Source organism: Cheilinus undulatus, linkage group 16, assembly GCF_018320785.1.
Source record: "Cheilinus undulatus linkage group 16, ASM1832078v1, whole genome shotgun sequence".
Lineage (NCBI taxonomy): Eukaryota > Metazoa > Chordata > Actinopteri > Labriformes > Labridae > Cheilinus > Cheilinus undulatus.
This window is the reverse complement of record NC_054880.1, coordinates 33,154,753-33,172,296: the sequence shown is the minus strand read 5'-3', so window position 1 is coordinate 33,172,296 and position 17,544 is coordinate 33,154,753. Positions and strand designations below refer to the sequence as shown.

At 40.8% G+C, this 17,544-nt stretch overlaps 1 protein-coding gene across 4 annotated transcripts in view; it reads left to right on the top strand.

The window, feature by feature from the left end:
* The window catches only part of runx1t1 (RUNX1 partner transcriptional co-repressor 1), a 99,655-nt gene extending 92,881 nt beyond the window's left edge, over window positions 1–6,774 (top strand). For all 4 annotated transcript variants that reach the window (XM_041809447.1, XM_041809445.1, XM_041809446.1 and 1 more), the window contains exon 11: window positions 1,196–6,774. In XM_041809447.1, coding sequence (XP_041665381.1) covers window positions 1,196–1,516 — 321 coding nt within the window. In that variant the 3' untranslated portion in view covers window positions 1,517–6,774. The remainder of the gene's footprint in view (window positions 1–1,195) is intronic.
* Window positions 6,775–17,544: the final 10,770 nt, after the last annotated feature.

The following is a 17,544-nucleotide window of genomic DNA, read 5'->3' as shown; positions in this document are numbered from 1 at the left end:
AATTGTGAAACTACTAGCACCAAGTGGCTTGACTTCTGTTGAATTAGGTCAGTCACTTTAAATTGGGTGAATATTTATGCAGTCACTTATTGTAAATTACATATTTTTATTTGCTGAAATTACTTTGTAGAAATTTGTGTTCACTCTGACAAAGGTAAAACATCCAAAGTGGTGAACTCATTTTACAGGCATTGTAGATTGTGTTTAGGAGTTTGCTTGAAATTTCAGGTAAATTAATCAAAAAAATGTGCTTAGGAGTGCTAGAGTATTAAAAGCAGGCTTTGACATTGCTTGATATTTACTAGCACAATATCTAAGTTTAAAATGATGGTATTTTGACAGCCAAAGTGTCTCATCTCTCAAATATATAATACGTTGCCGGTAAGTTGCAGCTCTAAAATTGGCTCTGCAAATAAAAGTCATTTGACAGTCAGGAGATAGTGGGAGGGAGAGCAAATCAAGGTCAATCAAGCATCCATTAGCTCCTTAATTTTACCAACAGAGTAGCTAGCATGTTTAGAAAGGTGCTTCCAATTCAGCTGAGAGGAAGGTAGCTTTAATTTGCTAATCACCGTTGGAGACCTTGATGTTAAATCAGTGAGTGAGGGGGAAATATGGCTCACATCTGTCATTAATTGCAGGATTGATGTTTACAAGGGGGGAACGCCCCAGAGGAGAACTTTCAGATGCTGTTTGTAACCTTGTTCTCCTGTTTCCTGTGGATATGCAGACGCCCTGACATGCTCTCCCTGTGGTTTCTGATATATATGAGGCCCTAAGTGTAATCAGAGATGGGCTTTTGATCCGTCTGCGGTGTTGTAAAAGGAGAGGCTAGTTCTGGTAAAGTGCAGACTGGTGCTCAGATACCTGTGTCTAATCTTCATGTTGTTCAAAGTTCTTTATTGGCTCAATGATGATGTGTCTGTTAGGTCATGCATGCCCCCCACATTACCCTAGAAGGTTTGGGGTACCCCCACCATAGTCTCACAAAACCCTGTGGGAAACACCGAGTTTTTAAGACAGGTTCCATCAACATTTCAGGAGATGCTGTAAATTCAGTCACACAGCTCATTTGAGAAATGGTCACAAAGGAATCTCCATTAGGCTTGCTAGGTATCAGCCCTAATTTTCACACTTGGTGCATCTGTTCCCTGTGTTTAGTTTTCGTTAACTCTGGTTTCTATCTGTCCGTCAGAGCTGCTGGAACTGCGGCCGCAAAGCCAGCGAGACCTGCAGCGGCTGTAACACAGCGCGCTACTGTGGCTCCTTTTGCCAGCACAAGGACTGGGAGAAGCACCACCACGTCTGCGGTCAGACCCTCCAGGCCCAGCAGCAGCAAGCCAGCCAGCAGCAGGGAGGGGTCCCCGGGTCGGAAACCCCCGCCCCCATCAGCTCCTCCGCCTGCACCCCGAGCAGCGGGACCGGGAGTCCGGCTGCAACCCCGCCCGCTGCTACCCCTCGCTCCTCCACCCCGAGCACCCCGTCCTCCTCTGCCCTGGATGGCTCGACGCGCTAAGAGACTCACACACCGGGAGGAGAGTAATGTCTCCAGGGCTTAAGAACCGGCCCCCTACCCCATAAACAGCATGACTGTCTACATTGCCTTGCAAAGATGCTAAGCTAACGTGGTTAACAGGAGGAGACGGCAATGCTTGTGTCTATCTTGCAGCGTAGTCATAAACAGAGGAGGAGGAGGTCCATAATCAGGTCATATTGACTTGCCATAACTTTAAAGAAACGCAAAGATATTCTTTGTTTTGAATGAATGAATTTAAATATTGACATCCTTTTATTGCTACACTTGCTATTCTTGTTGTCTGTTTGTTCTTGTGCCTGTTGTTGTTATTGTTGTTGTCATTGTAGCTTATCTTATTTTTCACTGTAAATATTAAGAGACCGAGCAAAGACGAGTATCTGACCTCCCCCTTTTTTTTGTTACGTCTTTTTATTTTCCATCCTTGAATTGATGCTTATTTCCTTCCTGTACCTGAGACATGAGAGCAGCCAACCTCAATTTACTAAACAGCATACCAAGGGAGCAAATCCAGCTAGTGAAGTCATCAATACTCCAAGGAAAGAGCATAAAAGACACACCAACTGATGGATGGATGGATGGATGAGTTTACTGCCTGGATAGTGGACAGGGATGGACTGATTCTCTGGCCCACAGACCACCATCAAATGGGCAGATGTGCAGCAGATTGCAAGCAGAGCCAGCTGTTTCCCTCTCACTTGTAATAATATCCAGGTCAGTGGGCTGGGAAATACAAATCTGTCTCCCTGAAGGATACAAAAGGAAGGATTCTTGGACGGGATACAAAACTTTGCCCACTGCACATGTAGAGAATGTACTGACTACAAGTCACACGTGAATATTCGGCGGATCTGAAGAAGCTCTCCGACGTCATCATCCATCGGTGAGACTGTTGAATTCAACGTGACAGCAGTTCTGAGCCCGAAACGGAACATTTTCATTCCTCTTCATGTCCTTATTCTTTTCTGTAGATGTCATGGTGTTAAAGACTTCTGTCCTGTGGTGTCACCGATGGTTATTTATTGTATATGTGTTGGACAGTTGTGACAAGGCATAGTACTTTAACCCGTCACAACTCCCACGTCCATCATAACTCTTACTCCCTCTCTCTCTCTCTTTAAAAAGAGATAAAAAAAGAAGTGTTATCTTTTCTCCAAGCTGCTTTTCTATTCTGTGTTAGTGGTAGATCCCTCGTAGATCTTTCAGTTTGACTTCCCTTCGTCCTCAAGAAAAAGACACAAGCTATATCTCAGAGCTGCTACTTCGAGTCCGACACAGATCTTTTCTGAGAACTAGCATGTTGCGCGGAATGCTAACCCTAAATGTTTTGTACAAGGAACATACATAAATGTATCTGCACTGTCACAGGTTATTTCAGCATGCTTTATTTTTCTGCATACTTGTGTTGTCAGTATAGAGCCATAATTCATCAACCATCTTGGTAGTGAGGTTTTTTTTTTTTGCATTCTGGAGAAATGTAAAGTCAGCTATTTTTGTTCTCTACATGCTAACGAAAGCAGCCATAATTTTTTTTTAATAGTTACAGACAGTGCATGCACATTACTGAACGTTTGTTACATATTTGTTATTTTTTAAGAAAAACTAAAAAGCCAAAAAAAGGGAAAAAATTACAAAAATATTCTAACAAACTAACTTTCCAAATGCAGAGGTGTAGACTCCAATTGACAGCTTTAACACTGCAAAGCACCAGGTAACACACAGTATTAACACAAGATAAAAAAAAATACACCAAAAACAGCCAAAGACCGACATCAAGGACCAAAACCCTGATTTAAAACTACTTTCAAAAGAGGTTTGTTCACATTCTTTCTTGTTTATTTTATGTGTTTCTGCTAGTTTGCTTCAAATATGTTGAAGTCCAGCGTGAAATCTGATTCCTAGGAGATCAACGCAGCATTCATCTTACTTTGTGAAATGAGAAGGTGTGATAAAAACATAATCACCATTTTAATGAAGTGTTACGTTTTAACTGGAGCAATAATATTGTGACATTAACTCTGAGGACTTCTGTTTTTTTTTTGAAGACAATTTTTACCATATTTTTGCGTGGACGTTTTCTCATTCCACAACGTTCAGATTTAGTGCCCGATTCAGCTTTAAGCAGTTTAGTTTCCATTCTTAAAGAACATGGTTGCTATTTGCATCGGTGTAGTCATATTTCTTTTCAGCTCTGTTGTGAATCTTAATGAAACTCAAACAAACCTCCCATTCGCAGTACGAGAGCACTTACCCTGACGCACACTAAGGCTCTTCACCCCAAACACCTTGGTGCTACACAGAAGCGCGTTACAAATTCTGACCTCAAGGATCAAGTGGAAGCCCGTCAAGGTTGTGGGCTGTTTGCTCCCTCTGTACTTCCTCATCTCTCCCTCCTCATCTAGATGAAAGAAAATCACATTCTTGACTCCAAACGATCCAAAAAGGTGTCTGACACCCGACTCCTCACAAGCTGTGAAGACACAGCCAAGCAGATTTAACACCAGTATATTTAAGAGTATACAACAATTACATGTGTGTTCATCATTTTCAGGGCAAAACCTGGATTTAAACTAAGACTAGCATTATCACTCAATCCACCTTACTCACACTGAGGCCATTTTCCCTCCCACATCTCAGTTAAATGTTTAAGAGCTGAGTATAACAGGAAATCTGACTCATTGTTTTGCTTAACTCTTTTAACATAGGCAGTGGAAATCTTAGGGGCCATAACTGAAAGGTTAAATGAGATTTATAGGTGCGAAGTGTAATAAAGCGGTTCCCTTTTTTTCCTAAGAACCCCCTACTCATATCTAAGACCCCAAAATCCCAACATAATCAGCCTACTTACTTAATTGGTTCTTGCCAAAAGATCTACAGTATATATAGATCTTAATGAGCCATTTTTACAAGAACATGTTAGGACCCCTCTAAAAAATAAAAAATAAAGTGGATGTGTTAATTTTTTAAAGATTTGAGTTAAAAAACAAAGTTTAAAGTTTTCAATTTTTACACTTTGAAAACCATTAATAAATGTGAAAAAAATTTTGAGATCATAATTTTGAAAACAGCCGATTATGTACCAGATGAAGCTGCTTCCAAGTCTTTGCAGCTGAGAGCCTGATTAAATAGTAATTTTAACTGGGGCTGATAAATTAGGGAGTAGCTGTGGTTTTATCCCAGAATCATCACATTATCATTTAAAGAGACATTTCTGTAATATTGGGTTATCCAGTCACTGTTTTCATTTTGGATCCCTGTAACTTGGTGACTTAATAATGTTGTAAATGTATGGCTTTTTAAAACTCAGAAATTCTGAGTTTGGTTTCTTGTAAATATACAACTTTATAACGTCTTAATTTTCAAGTTTCTCTCAAAAAATATATCCACCTTATTTTTGTAATCTTTTATTCATCCATCCATTTTCTATACCGCTTATAACGGCTGGACCCTATCCCAGCAGTCATGGGGCGAGAGGCGGGGCACACCCTGGACTGGTCGCCAGTCAGTTGCAGGACTGTAATCTTTTTAGGTGGCACTAATTTGCTGTCATACATGAGGTTTCTAAGTATGATTGAGAAATATATATGAACATGCAGCCTACAACAGAAACTCCTGAAGTTCCTAGTGAGGTCAGACGTGTTGTTCTCATAAAGAGTATGCACTGACTTCACTTTGAGCATGCGACATGACTGCTCAGTCAGACTGAGTGGCAAAACATTCTGAAACACTGCTGTCTGTTCAGGGGGTGAAAATGACACAGCAGACTGTTGACATTGATATGTGTTCATAAAATGAGTTTCCTGACAATATATGGGCCAGATTTTATAAACATGAAGCAGAGCCTGAGCCTCTGTTACCAACCAGCTCTTATCTAATGCTAATAGGCTAACATTCCAATTGGCAAGGAAGAAAAGGCCTTCCTGTCTTTGCCTGTAAATCTGCAAAATAGTAGTAGCTAGGAAGTAGCTGAATACTGACACCAGCTGTTGTGTAACAGCACCTAAAGATCAGGCTCTTTAATGTGGTTTCCCCTCTATCAGCACTTAAGTTTCTCATCCAGACTGAAATGAAAACAATGAGTCAGATTGTCCGCCTTCATCTGATTATAAAAACTGGAATCAGCAGTAGGCTGAGGCATTAAGAGATATTTTGAGCATTTCACACTGCGTGTGGCATCATGGGAAAATGGCTGCTGGGTGAATATGGTGAATGACTCTTTGAGAAGCTATATTTTTTCGTTCTCCCCTCCTCTTCTATGTGTGTTTTGCTACAAATCCCTCGGTGGCAAACCAAGTCTCACTCTACCTCTTACAGCACGATAAGAGCATCAGTCGCGGCGCTGATACTGGTCTAGTCTAAACCAAATGGGCACAAGAGAACAGGAAAATAAAAAACCCAAAGTTGAAGCTCATACAGCTGCAAAACCATATCACTACTTGGTAACAATGCAGACCTCATAAATAAATGAAACATAAATGAATAGAAATGAGAAAAAAAAAACTTTCGTTATGTTCCGTTATGCCTGTAGCGTTTCTAGAGTACATCAAGAGTTTGAATTGTTTGAGCAGATTTTTAAAAACTGTGCTAATTTTAAAGAAAAGTGTTGTGGATTCCTACTTCAATGATACAAGCTAAGGTCACAGATAAGAAATGTTGTTTCTCTCTTGCTCTTTTCCCTCTCTTGTTTCCCCCTTGCCTTTTTTTCCTTCTTCTTTTCTCTGTTGTAAAGACATGCAGAATTGCTTGTCTACTTGTCAGCCGGGTTGAATTCAAAAAGACGGCGTTCACAAAAGGCAAAGCTAGTAGAATCTAAAAAATAAGGCTATGAATCTAGGCATGCCTGTTTTTTACAATAGCAAGAAATGTTCTTTAAATTTCCTTCTTATCAAAGGCCGTAGCATTAATCTCTTGGGGGTGAACTTCTGGGGTGGGAGGGCTTCTTTTTTGTGTTCTCTTGAGAAAATTTATTGTGAAAAAAAAGAGCTCAAATGATTTGAAGTTGTTGTGCAATACTTAATTGAGACATGTAAACCACAGGTTAGTGGTAGGCTGACACTGGGCGGTCTCTCCATCGCCTAGGGTCAGTGTCCTCTAGAGAGCTTTCCAGTCTACTATGTCAGAACTGTGGTTTCTTGTTGATTTTTTCTTTTATTTCTTTTAATTATTCTTTTTGGGCTGTAAACTATGGTCTGTCAGTCTGTGAAACTTTGCAGTATAATTCTGGTATTGTTGTTCTCTTAACGGTGTAATAAATATGTTAATACCTGCCTCCGAGACTTCAACCTGTCTTCTTTGATACAGCAGCAAAGATCGGGAAGCAAAAGCATATCTAATATTAAAGGTACACTCAACTCATACAAATAAAGACTAATTCTTGGGAGAATCAATATGTAGGCTGTTTGCAATCATGTGATCCCAAATGCTCCATGGGGGACAGGAAGTAGGGGGCACTTATTAAGAATGAATGGGAACAGAGGAAAGGTAGGCACAGGCACAGATCTGAGGAAGGCTACAAAAACATTTCTGCAGCACTGAAGGTCCCCAAGACCCCCAGAATTCTAAAATGGAAGAAGTTTGGAAAAACCAGGACTCTTCCAGGAGCTGGTCGCCAACCCAAACAGAGCAATTGGAGGAGAAGAGGCTTAGTAAGAGAGTAGACCAAGAACCTGATGGTCTATCTGACTGAGCTCCAGAGGTCCTGTGTGGAGATGGGACAAAGTTCCAGAAGGACAACCATCACTGATCTTGGCTTTATGGCAGAGTGGCTAGATGGAAGACTCTCCTAAGGCAAAACACGTGAAAGCCTACTTGGAGTTTGCAAAAAAAAAAAAAAAAAAAAAGTAAAGAAAAAAAGAAACACCTGAAGGAATTTGAGACTATGAGAAACAGAATATCAGGTCAGATGGAACCAAGATTGAACTGTTCTGCCTCAGTTCTACACGTTATGTGGGGAGGAAACCAGACACCACTCATCACCTACCCAATACCATCCTAACAGTGAGACAAAGATGTGGCAGCATCATGTTGTTGGGGTGTTTAGGGAAAGTACAGAGATATTCTCAATGAAAGATGATGAAATGATGATCTGGGCTTTATGGCAGAGTAGCTGCATAGAAGACTGCTCTGAGCAAAACACATGAAAGACCACTTTGAGAACCTGAGGGTCTCTCAGACTATGAGAAACAAGATTCTCTGGTCTGATGAAATCAAGGCTGAACTGTTTGGCCTCAATTCAAAATCTAGAGGAAACCAGGCACTGCTCATTACCTACCTAATACCATCCTAACAGTGATGAATGGTGGTGGCAGCATCATGTTGTGGGGGTGTTTTTCAGCAGCAGGGACTGGGAGACTGGTCTGGGTTGAGGGAAAGCTGAATGGAGCAAAGCACAGAGATGTCCTCAATGAAAGATGACGAAATGATGATCTAGGCTTTATGGCAGAGTGGTTAGACGGAAGACTCTCCTCAGTTCCAAACACTCCATGGTATAATGCAAATTTTAACAGAATACAGTGTGCTTTAGAGAACCTTAATACTCTTGCTCAACATCAGCCCCATCTCCTGTTTGAGGAGTTACATAAGCTTGGTGTCTAGTCTTTAGGGGCTCCTTTTTTAAAAGCTGTATTGTTATGACCCTTTGACGGCTCCATCACTTGTACAATTAACCTCTTAGCCATCCTCGGGACAAGAATGTGCTGGATGTCAAAGACCCAAAATCAGCTGCTCCTTTTCAAATCCAAAGATAGGGAAGGCATAAAGCAGTTCATCTGCTCTGCCGTTTCATGACCCCCATCCCCCTATCTTTATCTTTGTGCTGAACCACTTTGGAGACGATAAAGCTCAGGGATGAGTTGGACTGCTTTGACCGTCCTGCCACATTCTTCTACATAAAGTTCATTGTGACCACGCTCTTTTCTTCTCCCTCTCATATTCTACTTTCCCCGTCTTCTCTCACTCCCACTCTTATCAAGCCAGGCAGAAGCAGACAGCGACTTGAATTAAGCATTGGTTGGGGTGGGGATAGGGATGGGGTGGGGGGCTGCTGGGAGCCGATAACAATACAAAATGGATTTTTCTCAAACAGAGAAAAACAGCTGTCTCCATTATTTGAATGCTTCACCTTTCCCCGCTCCATTAATTGGCTCTTTGATCACAGGCAGAGGTGCACGGCGGCTGATAAGGAAGAGGTTATTAGTAAAGTAGCCTGAAGGACCGAGAGGCGGCCGGCCGTGCCGGGCTGCGGGAGATGAGATAAAGGCTCGGTAATGCTGGTGTGAGAGAGTGCCGGTGAGTGATAGGGCCACGCCGTCTGGACCCTCTCGCTCCTGCTTGGCTCTCAGGCGACGGGGGGACGGGGGGGGGGCAGCAGCAGGACGAGGTGCGATACCGCTGCTAAAGCTGGATTCTGATTCTGCTTGTGGGGGATAGAGCGTAGGATTTTCTTCTCTAAATGGTACATCTCTCCCTCTCTCTCACCCACTCTTGCAGAAACTGTGTGACAGGAAATTTCCTCTACATCAGCCTGATGTGTGGTAAATGTTAGATACCCTGCAAGGAGAAAGAAGGGAGGGGGTGATATTACCCTATCTTGGGCTTTTTAAAAAGATGGACAGCTCCTTTGATGTCTCACTGAGCTAAATTCACTGTATTAAATCTGATGGAATTTTCACTATAAGCCTGTTTATGTATTTTCCCACATCCACGGACAAGGGCCGATTCGACACGCTTCTCAGCGGAGGAAAGGAATCTTCAGGAAGTCGCTATCTTGTAATCCTCTCTCTCTCCCCCCTCTTCAAGAAATAGGACCAGAGGGGACAAGCAGGGTATTTGTGTGTTGTAAAGCATGGTAAGAAAAGAGGGGAAGTGTTGATATTAAATTACTGAACACAAGGTTATCTAGTTCCCGCACATGGCTAGGCTGCCCTGGGCCAAGGGTAATCTGCTAATAGTGTTCACACCGAATGACATTATTAAGGAACCAAGCCCATGTGTCAGGCCACTCTCTCTCTTAAACACACACCAGGAACAGTTAAGAGGAAAAGGAAAATAGTAAAGTAGGCAAGGGGATAAGTTAGGAGTGGAGATGTCAAGCTGGGGACTTCTTTGAATCAGTGGTGTTTGTTAAAACCCCTGCAATCAACGAAGAAACTACAGTTGCTCCAACCTCTCCTCACTCTAGTCAGCTGTGGCGTATACAGGCCAAGGACAAAAGCACATGCAGCATCAGTGTCAAAGAATGGCCTCCATACACTGCCCAGCAGGTGAGAAAATACATGATGATGCCTTTCACCCCTCAAGGGATGGTGAAAACTCACATAGAGGGTTCAGCTGCAGAGGAAACACTCCTTTTCTTTACATCCCCTTACTCTTTTTTTAAAAAGCATTGAGTACTGAGTAAACACTACATGACAAGGAGGTCCAAGCTTTCTGCCAGCAACATGAAATCAACCAGTGGTTTGGCTTTCACAACACATGACAGTCAGTGCATGCACATAGCTAGAGAATGGTTCCATATTTCCTCCCAAAACAGCTGTTGCATTGTGCTTTAGGTTAGGTCACATCTGACAATAAACAACTAGTTTGGAGGTCCATATTTAGGGCCTGACACTGACCTCAGAGAGAGGATCCTACTGTGTCTGTGGACGTTCTGTTATTGCACAGTAAGGACAGGTATTTCACTGTGAAAGCCCCTTAGGTAGCAAAAGTATCTACTCAATACTTTGAGTACATTTTTATTGAATTACTTTTTACTTCTACTTAAGAAGATTTATAGACCAGTAATTTTACTTCTACTCAAGTAAATTTTAACCAGAGTAACTGGAATTTTACTTGAGTAAAATAGTCTGGTACTTTTTCCACCTCTGCCCATAATATCAATAATATAGATAAAAAATGACATAAAGAAGCATCACAATATCTTGAGAGTAAACAAAACACTTAAGTACAGCGTTTACTTTAGAAATGTTCCTCAGCGTCTATGTCCTTATTCGGCTAAATGCTCATTTAAAATTCATTTAACCGATTAGTCTAAAGAGGAGAAAATCCCTAGAAAATAGTCACATTCTTTAGAGGGTCATTGTGTCAGCAGATGTGACGTTAGCCTGATATACTCTCTACAGCGTGGCTAACATTAGCAACTACCACCGCCAGCCTTCATTTCTCTTTGCAGATTGATATTGTGATTTAATGTGTGACCTCTTTTCACTTCGGGTGAGTAGTTATACGCGGGTTCAACCCTTGACAGCCTACATACCACTTTATTTCCATTTACTACTTTAAAAAACAATCATACTGCGCTATTCCGGCTAAATGCTAACTGCTAAGCCATCACTGAGCTTCTCATATTTACATCCAGTAAAGGATCAGACAGGAAGGCAGCGGCCATTAACTGAAGCTACAACTGCCTCCAGTGGCGGGAGGTTCATTTCAGTTTAAAAGAGCATTATAGACCAGGATTTCAAGCCTGCGTTTATAAAAATTGATAGGCAATTAGTTTAACCGACTCATAAATCCCACGCCAGCTAATTTGATAAATTAATTTAACTGTTTAACAGATTAACTGCATGCATCCTTAGTCTACTTATTGTTTGCTGCAACATGGTGTGCAACACCACTGTCAGCTTCTACTTTGTTTAGTTAAATTCTGATCATGTCACTCGGTGGGCGGTAAATAGGTATCAATACCATCACCAGTAAAATTCCAGGGATGTTATGGATTTTTTTTTGTCATCACTGGTTTAAACCCCTGTGTGCACATGACATAAACAGTGTTCCCATTTACATAGCAATATGAGACACAGCAGCTCAGTCAGAGTCCAGTCATCAGCATATTTCACTCTGAAACTAAGGCGTTGACAGAGATGAAAATTATAAATTTCCATTTGGCTTTGAAAAAGTTTTCCGTAAACACAGGATAATTTCAGGAAATGTCCGTGTAAGGAAGGAACCACTGAAAACGACTGAAAACACTGTAGTAAAAAATGGCTGTCCAAACGTAGACGGAATGGTAGGCATACAGGTTTGTTTCCCCTGGGACCCGGTTTCAAAAAGAAGCGTTTACAGCCTCCCAGAATGCAGTTTCCGTGTGAATGAAACACCAATACGACAGAAAACTTTTGCGTCTACTCCAGAATTCTTTGAGTGGTCGGGGCCAAAAGATTAGCCAAGCCAAACGTCACCCGCTTGTGTTGGTGTGATGCAAAGCACCCTGATGAGGTAAAAGGTGTGTCCTGTCCTCCTACAGTTTGATATCTGTAATAACAGCAAATGCAAGAAGGTCTCAAGACGGTTTGTCTGTAGCTCAGTGCTATTACACTGACTCATACTACAACAGCTCAAACAGCTGTTTAAAGGTGTTTTGAACTAGAGGCTGACATCTTTTTAAGGTTTCCCGCAGGATGTTAGTAATCATGTGATTGGGATGGGACTAAAACCTACCCATAGCTAATGCCTGATGCTGATTTGCACAAACATTGTAGACTGGAGCTCTGCAAGATAAGTTTGCCTGATGACAGACACATAGGCCTGCAAGTCCATTTATGCTACCACACTGGATAAAAAAATCAACTATTCTACTGAAAAGCTGTTTGATTGATAAAATAACGTCAAAGCTACTAAAAAATGTAGTTAAACTACTATTGATGCTATTTGTAGTGACGCTACTGACCAACTCTGCTATCCAGATTGATCCATTGACCATAAACACCAGTACAGATATCCCAGCCAGAGTCAGTTTGATAGTGGTATTAGGCTATGAAAACTTTTATTGATTTGACGAGTGGCGACCATGTAACCTGCCTGTATGAAAAGGTGGAGCTTTTCAGTAGGCTAATTAGCCTTGAAGCTCCTAGAACCAGAAGTCCTGAGTACATTTTGTGGAGACACAACCTTTGAAAATTTTAAATCCTTTTCAAATTATTATGTAGAAAAACAGTTTCTTATACTTTTAAAATCTTAAAACACTACACATAAACAAACTCATCGAAACCTAATGTGACCACCTCTGAGCTAAAATTCTCTCAACTTATCAGTACATGAGCGTTTCTGTCCACAACCATATTTGACATTGGCTTCGTGGCGTTAGTGAGGGTATCTTTCCAATCCCGTACGTGTGTATTAGTGTATGGAGGTACGTGTGGGTGTTTCAGTGCCAAAGTGAACATCTTGCTCGTATGTGGAGTTGAGAGGTCTCTACCCATGTAGGCAGCCAGTAGAGAGGAGGTGATTGATGGCTAATAAGGGGTGAATGAGGAGCCAAGGCCAAACACTCTGTATGCTTCTTACTGCAGCGTTACCACGTGATGACGACACGCTGAGATACAGCCCCCACACATGAACAGACTGGAAAAGTGTCTGTGAATATAGTTTTCTGATGATCTTCTATGAGTAATGAGGAATATAGTGTTGTTTGTGGTTTTCATTCTGCTCTGTTTACATGAAGGGTTTTTCTTATCTTTAGTATTTTACTATATTTACAGTGTGAAACACTGGGAAGGTACTAAACTGTAGGAAAAGTCCAAGACAAGTTTCCACAAAAGAAAAATAATGTGTATGTTAATGTATTATATCTTATCACATCAAAGTATATTATATCAGATCAGATCTGATTGTATTGTTCTGTCAAATCATATTTATATATCAAATCATTAACATATTGTATTCTATTGTTAACCTTGCAAATCAGATGGATATGCCCATTTCCATGTTTCTCACTGGCGAATCCATCTTGCAAAGCTCTCGTTTGAACCGTTTGGGCCTGGTTAGAAAGTGACAGGACCAATCAGTGATGAGGGGCAGTACTTTCAGGCACGGCGGAGTCATGACGTAAACAAGCAGCAACAAGAGGCCGGTGAAATTATGGTTGAAGAGATTAGAGTGGACGCTGCTAAAGTGCCAGTTTCATCAGAACTTGACGACATCCTTTGTTAAAAGAAGAACAAAGAACAGCAGTGAGTTGTTTTCTTTTCAAAAATGACAAAAGTCGTGAACTGACTGTCTACAGTCGCCATGGTTCGCGTTATTCCTTGGTAGCGGCACACGCACCTCAGTCACTGCTACGTCACGTATTTTGTTGCTCTGATTGGCCTGTAAAGATGTGACAGACAGAGTTTTTTTCAAATCCTCTGCCCTTTCCCAAACACTTAGTATTGAAGGTTTTCCAGATGGATTTGTGAAAAAAATCCATCTGGCATGTCAGGTTATTCTATTGCATCAGGTCATTTTGTACCATTTACAATATCATAATTTTTTGCATTTTATTATTTCCTAATGTACTGAATCATCACATTTTACATTCATATTGCTCTATATTTTTTCTTATAGACTTTTTGCATCTGTAATCACTCAGTCTGTTCTGGCTGACCCTTTTCGAATGGCAAAAAAGGCATGCTATTCACTGAACACTACCACTAAATAAGTCCTCCTGCATACAAATTCCCCCGCAATAATCTGTGTAGTGCGCATTGAGTGTACGGAAAGTTAGGAAAGTTGAAAATGTCAGTATTAGACTCCTGTCAGTCATTTTAAAGGGATATTTTTTTTTTTAAGTTGGGTTGTATGAGGTACTTGGCGATAGTAGTGTCATTAGCCTCCAGAGATTTCAGTGTGTCTAGTAAGAAAAAGCTAGGCTATATAGCACTGTACATGGGAAAAATTTCTCTGCATAATTAAGCAAGTTTAAGGTTAAAATGGGCCAAAAACAATGCTGGCAAAACTGGGGCTCATGGAGTCAGCAAAATCATTGGTCCATTGTAAAGTTAAGCTATGATAACCATAATTTTTTTTCCCTTAATAATTACCACTTTAATCAAAGCAACAAATATGATTTTTATTCATTTGTGCGTATTTAGACATCTTAAAAATGTAGAGCCCTTCTCTTAAAAACAGAATTAAAATGGGTTGAAAATGGCAAAAATGGGTATAAAAGGTTGTAGAAGGGGTTAACAGTGGCATTTATGGCTTACAAGTGGAATGGAAAAAGTGAAATGGGATTAAAAATGTAAAAAAAAAAAATAAAAAAATGGATTTAAAGTGGCAAAAAGGGTTTAACATAAGAGAAAAAATTAGATGAAAATAGCAAAAATAAACCTAGCAAATGGTGAGATGCAGTAAAAATTGGAAAACATGGGCGTTAAAATTAATAAAGAAGGGGTTACTAGTGGCAATAATGGGTCAACAGAGGCAACAGTAGGTGAGAAGTGGCAAGAATTGGTTTACAAGTGACAAAAACAGGCAGAAAAGGTGTTGGAAAGGTTCAAGTGTAAAAAATGGCTCAAAAGTGATAGAAATGGGCAGAGGAAGTGGTAAAATGGGATTAAAAGGGGCAAAAATGGGTTTACAGTGGCAAAAATGTGTTGAAAGTGGCAAAAATAGGTGGGAAAAAGTAATGAAAAGGTGTTAAAATGTGGCAAAATTGGACAAAAGAGGCAAAAATAGGTGCAAATTGCATCAAATTGACAAAAAGTGGCAAACAATAGTAGCAAAATTGAAAGGGGAAAAGTGGTTAAAAAGTGGCACAAATAAATAATTTCAACCTCAGAATCTAACTAAAGTTTGATCCTTTTCAGCTCCAACATGAGGTAACTGTCAGCCTGGACGCTAGCACCAATGCTACTGATAAACTATCAATACATTACTCCTGTGGAGGGCCCATTCTCTGGCCCCAGCAAAACCTGTGGGCTGGCCTGAGACCGTGGGTCTAATGCTGATGTGCTAAGGAAGGCGGGGATGGAAGGGTCAGCTGATGGATACAGGACAGGCAGCTGCGTTTGCACGGGCCTCTGGATTGCTTTCCCGGGCGTGAACCAGGTCATACTGGGTGCCTATGACCCGGTGGGCTGGGCCAGATGTAAGGGGCGACTCTGGTATATCATGGAGGGGGCAGCTGGGAGGATACCTGGATAGATGGGGCATGGGCCTGGATGATGGCCATCAGGAGGCCAGAGCAGTACAGGACCAAGGCTGATGTGGCAAAGTGCTGAACCGGCATACGCTCCCGTACCAGACCTGACCTAAATAAACCAAGAACACAAGTGTGGACTACAGTATCATCAGCACACCTGCTGTCCACCATTGTGAATAAAAGCACAATAGTGCCATTTCTGCAATACATTTTTGTATTGTGTAACATATCATATCATATTGTATCATATCTTATCATACTGTATCAAATATTAAATGGATTTTCTTGAATCGGATCACAGAGCAGATCAGGCTGTATTTTCTCCCACAAACCCATCTGTTCCAGCTACAGACCCACCAAGCCAAATCACATCCAAAAACAGTTTACCATGACACACAGTGGGACATCACACTCCATCAGTCATCCTGAACCCTGCTGATTCCTTCACGGTGGATCCTTCCCATACCATTCAAACAGCACGCTGACTCCGCCTATAGACGCTGCATGAAGCCTCGTTTAAACCCTGCAACATATGGATGGAAAGGAAATTGTATTTTATCTTCCAGGTTAGTTTGATTGGTGATAAATTGAGCTATACATCAGAGTATGACCTTGACTGTGATGTTTGTGCATGCAAGTAAAACATACATGTTCAAAGTGATTAGGGCTGGGACTAACAGTTTATGCCACTGATGGAGTCACTAGTCTTCAATCAATGAAATAAAAGTTCAGGAAATACATTCAGTCCAACAATCTTAAGACAAATATTCAGATCATGAATGATTTTAAAAAGTCTGGAACAAAGTTCAGCATGACAAGTGATAAACTTACATTAGTGATGTTTGTCTTTAACATGATAGTGACATATCTTCATCTTTAATGAGCCAAATAGGCAAATATTAAAGAGTCATAAAAATCCATTAAACATAATGAGAGTCAGATGATTTTTTTCCTCAAGATATAACATAAATGGGGAAATTTGTTTAACATTAATGTGTTTAATAATAGTCATAATGTTGAAATCAAAAACACAAGCTTTGTGGGCGGAACAGATATAATTCAGCATCTTTCTGTCTGCATTCTGAGCAGTAATAATTAACCTGTCCATTAATGTGATACACAAACCATTGTTTATGAGCCAGTATCTCACACTGAAGGTTATAAACACACTAATTATTAAAAAAGTGAAAGTGACTGTTGGCTTCATTAACATTTGGCACATACGACACAAATGAGTGCCCGGGATGTAATTTTTAATCATTTTAAATAAAGCAGCAATGCATGCTTGTAAACCAGCGAGACATTTTCCTTTTTTTCATAACTCCTGCCCACTCCACTCTTGTTTACCAAGAGACAGGCAAGGAGCAAAAACCAGAGGGAGTATCTGTGACCAAGGCGGCCTGATGAAAGCCGTCTCACCACCACAGAAAACTACCACTGGTCACACGAACAAGGAGATGTCATAAGCACCCGAGGCTCTCTGAAGGAAATTTATGACTTATACCTGAGCGTCCTTTACACCCGCTGGCCCTCCTTCCATTCACCCATCCCTAGTCCCATCCACCACCCTCTCCATACCCAGCACTCTCCCCCTAGCTTTCCCAGCTGTTGTGCACCTGGATGTTGCTGGCCTAGGAGACGGATGGGAATACATGCCATCCATCTCTCTGAGGGTATGTGTGTACATATGTGTGTGTTGGGGGTTGCTGGAACTTTCTGGAAGCCAAGGGGCATGGGGGTGTGGGATTGTGGATATAATATCAATACAGCTTTTGGATGGTGCAGCCGTGCACTGATGATGAAATTATATTCATTTTGAACAAAGAGTACTATAAACTGAATACAATTTACAATTCTTCAGAGCTTTTAGGTGGTTGATGTATGGACTAACAATGCTTGAGGATATGATAAAGTCAATATGAAACATTTAATATTAATAGGAAAAAACTGGATGCAATACTGTTTATTTAGTTGTAAAAAATAAAATGATTTTTCTAATTTTGCAGTCAGATAATTGAAAAAAAAAACATATTTATCTATACAATGACTTCAATGTGGTTTTCATTGGAAATTATGATAAAATCATGAAAAAAATGTCATGAAAATTTTT